Genomic DNA, 11,685 nt, shown 5'->3' with positions numbered 1-11,685 from the left:
ATAACTAACCGAACTTAAGAAATATTTATTATTGCAATCTACTTAACTCGACGTCAACAATAATAATACGTGAAAATTATTTTACTTCCGGTTTCCGTGTTTAAATTATCGTTCAGTGAATGAGTGAAAATAAAGTTATTTTCTAATAATCCAGCATTCAATGATAATTCGCATCTTCTTAAGTTACAAGCTAATTTGTTTTCAACAAGTATATTTCTGTACCTACTAATAAATGCCAATAATTAACAAAAAAAATATATAATATCGATTCTGTTTTGTTTTTGAGAAGACATTTTAATAGTTTTAATTTTAACTATTTAGGAAATAATTTAGAGGTGGATAATAATTAAAAAATGAAAAAATATATGATTTTTACACATTGTTAAAATAATTATGTTGATTTAAAGGTTTTAAAATGACTGTTCATAAAAAATAATATAAATTCTGAAAGAAAATAATTTAAGTTTTTGATTGCAATAAATGAATAGGTAATAATTAATCTTTGTTTTATTCCCAAAACCAACTTTTACTAGGTGTCAGTGGTAAAACCTAGCATTTACCAAATTCTAATGGTAAAAGCCCGAAAAAAATGACCCATTTTCACAAATCCTTACATTTACCAACTCATGTTGGTAAATCCTAAGATTTACTGGTAAATCGGGCTTTTACAGTAACACATATACTTCTATGCATAGTATAGTGCCACAAACTTATCTGTTCCGGTGAGAGCGAACTAAATTGGTCCATATAATCTATGTCAATATGAAATTCATTTAGTAAGTAATGAGGTATGGACCAATTTAGTTCGCTCTCACCGGAACAGATAAGTTTGTGGCACTATAGGCACTTGTAGCCTGTGTTCGATTGCGTTCTCTGCAATGCCCATGGTTATCAGAGAGCCCCAAATCCTCTTGGTTTCTTCACCGAATCAGTTGAGTGCAAGGACTTTGTATTATGTTGAGTGTGAGTCGGACTTCAGTCTGGGTCGGACTCATAATATCGTATCTTTTTGCACGTCCGCCATCGCCATCCGTCACCAAGTACATAGCAATGTCATGGCAACATTCAAAATATCAGTAACGTTATCAACCACAACACTATTTTAAATTATTTTATCTGTGGTCGGGTTGCTGTTTGTTTGTTTTTTCTGTTGTCAAGATAAAGTTGGAGGTATAAATTTCGCGAATTTCGTGTTATCTCTTATTCCACTGAATACTACTGAAAATGAGTGTTAAAGTAGCTGTCGTGACCGGGTCTAATAAGGGCATAGGTTTCGCGATCGTCCGCGGTCTTTGCAAGCGTTTCGACGGTGATGTTTACCTCACAGCGCGCGATGTCGGTCGCGGGAAGAAGGCTGTTGCCGATCTCGAAAAAGAGGGTCTAAAACCTCATTTCCACCAGCTGGACGTTACCCAACCGAAGAGTATCGAGACCTTCCGTGATTATTTGAAGGAAAAATACGGCGGGATCGATGTGTTGGTAAACAACGCTGCCATCGCTTTCAAAGCCGATGCGACAGAACCCGTAGCGGTCCAAGCGAAGGAAACGTTGTTCGTAAACTACTTCTCTCTGGTTTCCACGTGCGAGATCCTGTTTCCTCTGCTTCGCAAAGGCGCCCGAGTGGTGAATGTCTCAAGTTCCGCCGGCCACTTGTCTAGGATTCCCAGTGAAGCTTTGAGAAACCAGCTGAAAGACCCTAATCTGACTGTTGAGAAGCTATCGGCTCTGATGCAGCAGTTTGTGGACGCGACGGTGGCCGGTACCCATGCGGCTGAGTGGGGCAATTCCACTTATGTTGTCTCTAAAGTTGGTGTGTCGGCCTTGACCAGAGTCCAGCAGCGGCTTCTCAATGATAAGGGTGAGTGTGCAGAATAGTACTCATAGTTGCTATCTATTCTATTTCTAATTTGATTTACGTTTATCTTATCAAAGGTACATAGGTACACACTTGAAAATCTAATCTAACAATATTGTATAGTCTTAAACTGATTAAAATTCAACTTTACTGTATTATTTAATAAACTAAAGTAAATAACATGAAAACAGTTTACAGCTTAAATAGATAATAGGACAGTGTGATAATGCCTATACATTAATTTATTTCAAGCCTCTTACCAAGGCATCATCTATCAAAAAAAAATTTGAATCAAATAGTTTGATTTAATTAAAAACTAACATAATTCTTAATTGCTTTCCAGGCATAATAGTGAACAGTGTCCACCCGGGCTACGTTGACACAGACATGACCTCACACAAAGGCCCTCTGACCATAGATGAAGGCGCGTCTGCACCTCTGTACCTGGCCCTCGACGCTCCTGACTCTGTCAAGGGACAATACCTATGGAGAGACAGCAAAATTGTTGACTGGGAAGGGGAACTCCCTGGCCCATACTAAAAAGCTACTTTTCAATTAAAATGCCTCTTTATTTTATGAAGCATGTTGCTTTAAAAGCTTTAATATGCACTGTAGAGCATTTTTTGTATAACTTTTGCTTTTAAATACATGTTCATAGTTTAAGTAAAGGTTTCTGAATCGCTTCATACATTCTGTTATTTATTCATTATTAGGCTCAAAGAGCTACTTTTATTAAGTTACTTATAAGTTTGCATTGTGCCACTCTGTGTTATCTTATCAATAAACCTACAACATTTATATCAAAGTATTTTGTTGTTGTGGTCTCCTATCTTCCTGAGTCCAAAGTAGGCAGATTTTTACATGAGTAGGTACATTAAATTTCTGGTTTTACTGTGATGTATGATAAGATTAGTTAGTTAGTTCATATATCTGCTTTCCTTTTTGGCTTTATTAAAACTAAAGTATTCACATGATTTTAACATTACTTATATGAGGTCTTTAGCTGTACATCTAACTCCTGATAATTTATTCCTAAACAACAAGTAATCTGAGAATATTCAATGCAAGTTGTAAGTTAAAAGTTGCATTCTTTACTCTCATACTTATTTAAAGTTCCATCGGAAATAATGTGATAAAACAACTAGTATCACAAAATGGATGACACAGCAAGGGTATGTATCAACAAACAGGTATATTGTTCCCTTATTAATTTAAATCAGCATCTCAGAGCTAAAACTGACATACTTTAGTTGCTATTTTGGAAAGAATTATTTAAAATCTTTTCTACAAACATTGCACTTATCACCATTTTCATTTGAAATGTTTTCGTTTCAATCAGAAAACGAGACGCGTGTCTTCAGAGCAACGAGAAGCGATGCTAAAGTATCTGAAAGAGCATCCAAAACTGCTGAAAGGCCGGGGGACACCTCAAGCCTTCAGACAGAAGCACAATTCGTGGACAGAGCTCGCTAAAATACTCAATAATATGGGCTCTGGCGCTAAGAAAACTCCTGATCGCTGGGTTAAGGTAGGTACGAATTACCAAAGGGTTTCAGTCATCCATTGCTTAATGGCAATGGCCAATGACATCATGGCTGCAAAATCTACGCCAGTGGTTCCAGCTGAGAACTGGAGAATTGTTCCGTGCGGCAGCCTCCAAGACGGAAATCAGCAGGATGATTGCCAACCTTCGCTAGGAGACGGCACTAGAAGAAGAAGAATTACTTAAATAATACAAATAATCATATTATTATAAGGTTGCTGAACAGTGCAACGATTAGTACGAGTACCTACACTGTGTTTTCAGAAATCATTGAACTATTTTTTTTATAATTACCGCCTGATATCATTTCTTTTTCTAAGATATATTTCTCCTCTTTCCAGTCGTTCCAAGACTGGAAGTGTGACCTGAAGAGCAAGCAGCCGCGGCGGGCGCCCGGCGCCCTCGAGCGCGCGCTGCTGGCGCTCATCAGGAGTGAGGAGGGGGAGGACCCGCTTGAGGTAATGGTCATAGCTGATGATACCCTTCATCATCTATCATCTACAGGGTCTTGCAAAAAGGGTATACTAAACTGCAACCTACATGTACAGCGTGTTATATCTAAGCCCGAAATGAAATCGGAATATCAAAATTCGCATGCTGCACATGTAGGTTTCGGCTTAGTATACCAAAATTCGCATATAGCATTAACCCTTAAACTGTTAGCAAGGAATGCCCAAGGGCACAATACAATTTCAATCATGTCTGATTTTCTGGCAAACAACTGGATTCAAATCTTGCATGCCAGGCCGCAAAATGCACTCGTAACTACTTATTGTATAAAATAATTTAAGTATACAGTATTATAATGCCCTACCATATAGGTAGGTATATGTCAAATATTAAGTTCATATAAAATATATAGGAGCCAATTTTACGCTGCTGCCTGTCATAAAGTCAACCAATTAAACATATTTTTTTATTTACCTAAAACATAAATTTATTAAAATAAATCCCTAACTCCCCACAGTCCACACACGACGACTCGTCACCGGAAGCGGATCCCGTGGAATTGAAGGCGGAACCCGCCGAGCAGTCGGACTCGAGCAGCCAGCGCTCAACCCCCGAGCCACCGGCGCAGAGGTTGAAACGGAAGAAGAATAGTGACGGTACCCACCTGTTATTGCTTATTATGCTTTACTAGCTTTTAGCCAATAGCTTCAATAGGTTTAGTAAGTTTTCCGGGATAAAAAGCTTATAATCGCGAAAGTCATCAACTATAGTGGGTGAATTGATGTTTGTTACACTGAAAAAGTTACTTAGAACATTTTTCATGGAATTCACTATAAAGGAAGGTGACACCCTGCATTAAAAAAGGGAACTATATTTCTTGCCAGCAAAGTTTATTTTTGTCATCAACTTGTATCAGCAAATTAATAGATCAACCGCAACAATATATTTTTGTCCTCAAATAAATAAAAAGTGTCCTCTGGTATGAATCAGCAAATAATATCAATACAAAAATCTAAAATAATAGATGGATTGCCAAAAAATTTGAGTTCATTACATAAATAAAAACTTTGTATGCAGAATATTATTTTTGCTCCTCAAATAATAACTGCGCCCGCAGAATAGTAGATTTGCCAGCAAATATATTGACTCTAGGTCGCATGTCGCGATTTCTTTTTAATTCATATTTTATCAGCATTGCAGTAGTTACATTATGATTGGTCCAGTTATTAAAACATTATAATTCGTTAGCAATTTAATACATGAGTTTACAAATTAGCGGAGACGGTGCTATGGAGAGAGCTATGCTTGGAGTTTCTCTGATGGATCGTATCAGAAATGAGATTATCCGTCAGAGGACCAAGGTTACCGACATACTTAGCTGTCAAAATATGCAAGCTGAAGAGGCAGTGGGCTGGTCATTATTGGGTAGGCGTAAGTGAAAACAGCTAGATTGCTTTTTGTAATTTGGATTTTTATTTGGATGTACACGGTTAGACAGGTAAGACGATAAAGAGGAAGATGTCAGTTGTACATAGAGCACATTGCTTTTCATAAATAGAATACAATCACACAATAAGGTTGTACTAGTTTATAATCATTATTCCAACAGTGGCCCTTAAACTAGTATAATAATATGTACTGTGACCTTACTCCTTAAACTTGAAACTAATTCACAAACTTAAGTTACAAAAACAAAAGTACTTATAACAGAAACCAAAATCATTTCAAAATAAAATCAGTCTCCATAAAATAGTAACCCTTAATAAAACATTCAAATAACAACAAAACAGTAACACAACAATAGGGGCTTTTACCCTATAAAAATATAAGTAGGTACAACAATAGGAGCATTTACCCTATAAAACACATAAGTACCTATCAACTTATAAATCAAAGTACTTACATAATAACTATGATACCTACTTAGATCAAACCTAATATTTGAACAAAGTAATTATGTTTCTCTCTAGTTACTGGCTTTGTCATGAAATCAGCTGGCATATCATTCGTTGGCATAAAACACAAGTTTATAATATTTCTAGCTATTACATCTCTGATAAAGTGATGCCTTACATCGATATGTTTGGTCCTAGCATGAAACATCATGTTTTTACATAACTTTTGAGCTGATTGACTGTCATTATGGATCAATATCTTAGAAAATTTTCCTAACAATTCATATAGCAAAGTACGGATAAATAATGCCTCTTTGCATGAATCTGATATTGCCATATATTCAGCTTCGGTACTGGAGAGGGCAACTGTTCGTTGTTTACGGCTCTCCCATGAAATAACAGAGTTACCTAATTTAAATACGTACCCTGTATATGACCTACGGTCAATCTCGCAGCTGGCCCAATCTGCATCAACGTAACCTTTTACATCTAGGCCGCTCTTTGTGAACTTTAGTTTATAGTTTAACGTACCTTTAAGATATCGCAGCACACGCTTTGCCGCTTTCCAGTGAGACAAATTGTAACAGTCGTTGAATTGGCTCAAGACACTGACGGCATGCGTTATATCAGGCCTCGTACAAACTGAGAGATACATCAAACACCCTACCAAATTTCTATACTCTAAATTAGCATCAGAAATCGTAGCTTTTTCAAGCTTATGTTTGGTCTCCATAGGTGTTACCGCTGGCTTGCAGTCTTGCATGCCAAATCGCTCAAGTATCTTCTCTATGTACATTGTTTGATCTAAAAATATACCTTCACTATTTTTAGCAACTCTCATACCAAGAAATTGATGAACTTCACCCAAATCCTTCATTTCGAATTCGTTCATTAGCTGCTGCTTGATTTTTATTTTCTGTTTCGAATTTGGCACAGTAAATAACAGTATATCATCGACATACAGAGCTAAAATCATCAATTCATCATCATTCTTTTGAAAAAAGACACAAGGTTCGGATGATAGTCTGCAGAACTTCAGTTTGTTCAGTAATACATCTGTGATTTTTTCATACCACGACCTTGAGGCTTGTTTCAAACCGTATATGGCCTTATTGAGCTTGTAAACCTTACCTTCACTGCCCTTCACCTGGAATCCTTCAGGCTGTTCCATATACACATTTTCTTTGAGATCTCCATTTAGAAATGCAGTTTTAACGTCTAGATGGTTAATGTCCATTTCAAATTCAGCTGCTACAGCAAATAGTGATCTCAGAGTGGAATGCCTGATTACAGGTGAAAATGTTTCATCATAATCAAGGCCATATTTTTGTGTGTAGCCTTTCGCAACAAGGCGAGCTTTATATCTTAATAGTTTCCCATCTAATCCATACTTCTTCTTAAAGACCCATTTACAGCGCACAGGCTTCTGACCTTCAATAGGTTCAGCAAGATTCCAGCATTTATTATCTAAAAAGGACTGATACTCATCTTGCATCGCTGTAAGCCAGTGTTTGGCTTCTGGCCCGTTCAGTGCTTCAGACACCGTCATCGGCTCGTCGCAACCATGGCTCAGCATCACCGTATGAGCTGACTCGAGCGGTTCATCCTGAGTACTCACGCAAAAGTTGGAGTCCACGGAATCCAGCGTAGAGTCTCCTGGTACATAGGTGGGATCAGAACCTGACGTTTCATCGTCTGACAATGACAACTCAGAACTTGATGCCCTTGACACCACGCTTCGCCTCTCTGTAGGGACAACCTGCTGACTTGGAGAAGGACCTGCACTAGCAGCGGAACCATCAGATGGCATCCTTTCCTCGCTGCTATTTGCCGAACAGTCCAACTCCACCATGTAGAACATGTCACCATCATTACTAACTTTCTTGAAAAACTTATTTTCGAAGAATGTGACATTTCTAGCTTTTATGCACTTACTTGGATTACAAGGATCTAGCAGTCTGTAGCCCTTACTGTCCTCACAGTAACCGACGAATATGTACTCTTTGCATTTGGAATCTAGTTTTGTTCGATTCTCGGTAAGAGCATACACTACACAACCAAAAGTACGTAAATGGCTTAGATTTACCTTTTGATTGGTCCATCTCTGTTCAGGGGTAGCTCCAGGCACAGCACGGCTTGGGCTTCTGTTTTTTAAATATACAGCCGTATTAACAGCCTCTGCCCATACCCTCTGGTCTAGTCCAGCGTCCTGTAGCATACATCTGGCCTTCTCGACGATCGTGCGGTTTGCCCGCTCTGCCACTCCATTTTGCTGCGGCGAGTGCGGGATAGTAGTTTGATGTCGGATGCCATGCTTCTTGAGGAATTCCCGGAACTGAGAACTAACATACTCACCTCCATTGTCGCTACGAAGCTTCTTGATTTTCTTGTTTGTTTGATTCTCCACCATTGCCTTGAAATATTTGAAGTTTTCGAAAACTTCACTTTTATTTCTTAGGAAATAAACAAACGTCTTTCTACTGTAATCATCGATAAACGTCAATACATACTTAGCACCACTGAAAGATTGCACAGGCATCGGACCACACAGATCCGTATGTACAAGCCCTAACACATCTGTGGCTCTGCTCTTTGATGCCTTCGGAAACGGCAAATGACTCTGTTTACCTTTGACACAAGCAACACATGCTTCAAATTTACCTACGTCATAATCAACACCATCACACATACCATTTTTCAGAAGACGCATGCTTCTGGCATTCAGATGACCCAACCGGCGATGCCAAGTATCCTGGGTAGTTTTGTTCCCAGATTTAGCCGCCATGGATAACTCCTTCTCCTCAGGAACAGCAGACTCACTGCTTAAATCTGATTCAATCTGTGGACAAACAAAACAGTTGCCCTGCTCCCTACCTGATGTTCCATCATTCAACTGATACATACCATTTACATGACTGGCTGTGGCAATAACCTCACCATCATCATATATTTTACAACTTTTATCATCAAAAATAACCCTATAACCCTTTTTAGTTATAGCACTGACAGATAACAAGTTGGCTGTCAGTTTAGGTACATACAGAACATCGCTGATAGTCTTTACTTTTTCCAATTGAATCTTAACATTACCCTGTCCGGCTGTAAAGATCTGCTCACCATTGGCAACGCATACTGCAACAGGCTTGCTTTCACGGAAATCAGTCATCATTGATTTGTTTCCACACATATGACTCGTCGCCCCGGAGTCCAGGTACCATCGATCACGCCGCATCTCCGCTGACAGTGCATTCAACATCAGCGCTCCATTCGCCCCCTTTGCTTGACAGCTAGTAGATTTGTTGTCGTTGCTCGGAGTGCTTGACTTCTTTGGGCAGTTCTTGATACTGTGTCCTGGTTTCTTGCAGCGATAGCATTTGAAATTCTTCTTTGCTACAAGTGCTGTGGCCGATTCATCTTTACCTGCTCTTCTTTGGCATTCTTGTTGTAATTTCGCTTTGACAACTTGGCTCGACAGCTTGATATCCGAGTTCTCAAGTGCCATTATCAGTGGGTCGTAGTCAGGTGGCAACCCACTAAGCAATATTACCGCCAGGAAATCGTCGTCTAGAGGTGCTCCTATGTCTGTAAGTTGCTGTGAGACATCACTCACCCTGCCTATGTAGTCTTCCATGCTTTGACATTGATCGTACTTTGTCGCGAAGATTATCCTCAAAAGACTTAACCTTCTGCACAATCCTTTGTCTTCAAAAGCTTTCCGTAAGTTGTTCCAAGCTTCGTAAGCTGTGCTCGCGTTTCTTACGTATGTGAATATTGACGGCTGCACCGACAAACATATCTTCGCGAGAGCCTTTTGTACACGCTTTTCGTCTGAACAACTCTCACTTTCGCAGCAATCCCAAAGATCTTCGTGTATAAGTAACATTTTCATTTGAAATTTCCAATTAGTATAATTATCCATACCTCGTAGTTTTTCTAGAGGAAAAACAGTCGCCGCTGTGTTCGCCATACTCATGACAGTTCACTATTTTACGATAATTAGTTTAAATATTATCAAAATAATATGCTCAGTGTTTTATTTAAGCTCTGGGCCCATAACCTATTGGGTAGGCGTAAGTGAAAACAGCTAGATTGCTTTTTGTAATTTGGATTTTTATTTGGATGTACACGGTTAGACAGGTAAGACGATAAAGAGGAAGATGTCAGTTGTACATAGAGCACATTGCTTTTCATAAATAGAATACAATCACACAATAAGGTTGTACTAGTTTATAATCATTATTCCAACAGTCATATCTGCCGAAGAACCGATAACCGTTGGGGTAGACGAGTTCTCGAGTCGAGACCACGAACAGGCAAACGGAGCGTGGGACGCCCTCCTGCCCGCTGGACTGACGATCTTAGGCGGATAGCCGATAGTGGTTGGATGAGGAAGGCAGAGGACCGAATGTTGTGGCACTCCTTGGGAGCGGATCTATCTCCACCAGTGGATGATTATTGGCTGATGATGATGATGATGAAAAGAGGAAGTTTAAGTTTTAATTACAATAAGATTGCTTTTGATTAGAAGAAGATTAAGGTTTAAGTTATAATTAGAAGAAGGTTGTTTATGTTGTTTTTAATTAAGAATATTGATGATTTAAACTTAATTTTTTGTTTCATTTAAATATTAAACATAACATCGAGTTATGTGGACATACCTATTAAAATATATACATAAATGTTAACTTGCCACTTGATCATAAATCCCGGCAATTTTAAGTGATTAATTGTTGAATTGATTTAAAATTGTTTGGGGGCAAAAATTTGCTGGCAAATCTACTATTTTGCCTTCAAACCTATTATTTAGCAAATTCAAAACGGATTTAATTGGCGATCGTTTAAATGACACCCATTAAAAAATAGGCGTTTTATCCCGAAATTCCCTCGGGAAAACTTTTAAGGCGAAGCGCAGCTCTCGAACAACAGTTTTGTTATTTAAACAAGGGGGAAGTGACTGATGATAATATTACACATCCACAGATGATAAGGAAGACCGTGCTATCCTGGCGATGGAGCAGCAAGCCTCGAGCCTCCACCGCATGGCCACAGCTATCGAGAGAATAGCTGATGCCGTCACCTTGGCCATTGAAAGGTACTTTAATTATACTTAATAGCTTTGTATACAGGATTTTAATGTGCTGATTCATCAGAGATGCCTCTTTAATTAATTAATATATGCTGAAGCTAATTAAGCTATGCTGCGATGATATTAAATCCACACCATACCACAAATAATATATTATAGTGCTTTTATACATAATTATAATAAAGTGGACCAATGAACATAATTGGTGGATATTTAACGCATAGCTATGCAGTTTAGGTATAGCAGATCACTGATGGATAAGCCTGAGAAAAAAAAATCATGTGATCTGCTGGTTATAGTTATTGAATTTCTAAAAGAAACTTAGTATTGCAAATTAACTTTTCTTTTTGATCTCACATACAAAATGCCTCAGTTGCTGTAAACTTTTGAACAGGAGTTTACCTTTAAATTGTACCTAATACTTAAATATATAAGTTAATGCTAATAATGTTATTATTTGTTTCAGGCTTACAAATGGAAATAACAATAGACAATTTGTGTAAAAAGTGTACATAAGATTATTTTAATATTATAAGCTACTTTGTACTAAAGAAACTATGCTTACTACAGTGTTCATATAATTTGATCTTTGGATAGTCTAAGAAAAATGAAAAATAAATACTCCTTATATTGTTTAAAGTGTGTTTATTGTATCTTTTCACTTTTATTGTGATAAAAAACTACAATTTGTAACATTGAATACCTACCTACCTACTATACATACATACATTACCTACGCTCTTACTGAGATTTAAATTTGACTGAAAGGATTTTAATTTAGGAGGTTTTCTCCTGTATCATATCAATAATACAAATTGTGCCCCATTTTGATTTGTATGATTTATTAAGATTCCTA

The 11,685-nt window shown here is 37.9% G+C and overlaps 2 protein-coding genes across 2 annotated transcripts; both read left to right on the top strand.

The window, feature by feature from the left end:
- The first annotated feature begins 1,152 nt into the window (after nt 1-1,152).
- On the top strand, nt 1,153-2,663 carry LOC105382647 (carbonyl reductase [NADPH] 3). Its single transcript, XM_011552567.3, has 2 exons — nt 1,153-1,858; nt 2,199-2,663. Exons 1-2 carry the CDS (start codon nt 1,225-1,227, stop codon nt 2,393-2,395), a joined length of 831 nt encoding a protein of 276 aa, XP_011550869.2. The 5' UTR covers nt 1,153-1,224; the 3' UTR covers nt 2,396-2,663.
- Nucleotides 2,664-2,809: 146 nt separating this feature from the next.
- LOC105382667 lies at nt 2,810-11,468 on the top strand. The gene is made up of 6 exons (XM_038110288.2): nt 2,810-3,027; nt 3,195-3,383; nt 3,740-3,856; nt 4,366-4,504; nt 10,724-10,835; nt 11,296-11,468. The coding sequence occupies exons 1-6, from the start codon at nt 3,010-3,012 to the stop codon at nt 11,330-11,332; spliced, it is 612 nt and encodes a 203-aa protein (XP_037966216.2). The 5' UTR covers nt 2,810-3,009; the 3' UTR covers nt 11,333-11,468.
- Nucleotides 11,469-11,685: the final 217 nt, after the last annotated feature.

This window comes from Plutella xylostella, chromosome 27 (genome assembly GCF_932276165.1).
Source record: "Plutella xylostella chromosome 27, ilPluXylo3.1, whole genome shotgun sequence".
In the NCBI taxonomy this organism is placed as follows: Eukaryota; Metazoa; Arthropoda; class Insecta; order Lepidoptera; family Plutellidae; genus Plutella; species Plutella xylostella.
This window is presented reverse-complemented; position numbering and strand designations above follow the sequence as displayed.

What these genes read in the sequence shown, in the direction of transcription:
- LOC105382667 (XM_038110288.2), top strand. An exon ending in CTCCTGATCGCTGGGTTAAG is followed by an intron (nt 3,384 to 3,739) that starts GTAGGTACGAAT and finishes TCCTCTTTCCAG; the next exon opens with TCGTTCCAAGACTGGAAGTG. An exon ending in ACGGAAGAAGAATAGTGACG is followed by an intron (nt 4,505 to 10,723) that starts GTACCCACCTGT and finishes ACACATCCACAG; the next exon opens with ATGATAAGGAAGACCGTGCT.
- LOC105382647 (XM_011552567.3), top strand. Translation starts at nt 1,225, where the DNA reads ATGAGTGTTAAAGTAGCTGTCGTGACCGGGTCTAATAAGGGCATAGGT. An exon ending in GCGGCTTCTCAATGATAAGG is followed by an intron (nt 1,859 to 2,198) that starts GTGAGTGTGCAG and finishes ATTGCTTTCCAG; the next exon opens with GCATAATAGTGAACAGTGTC.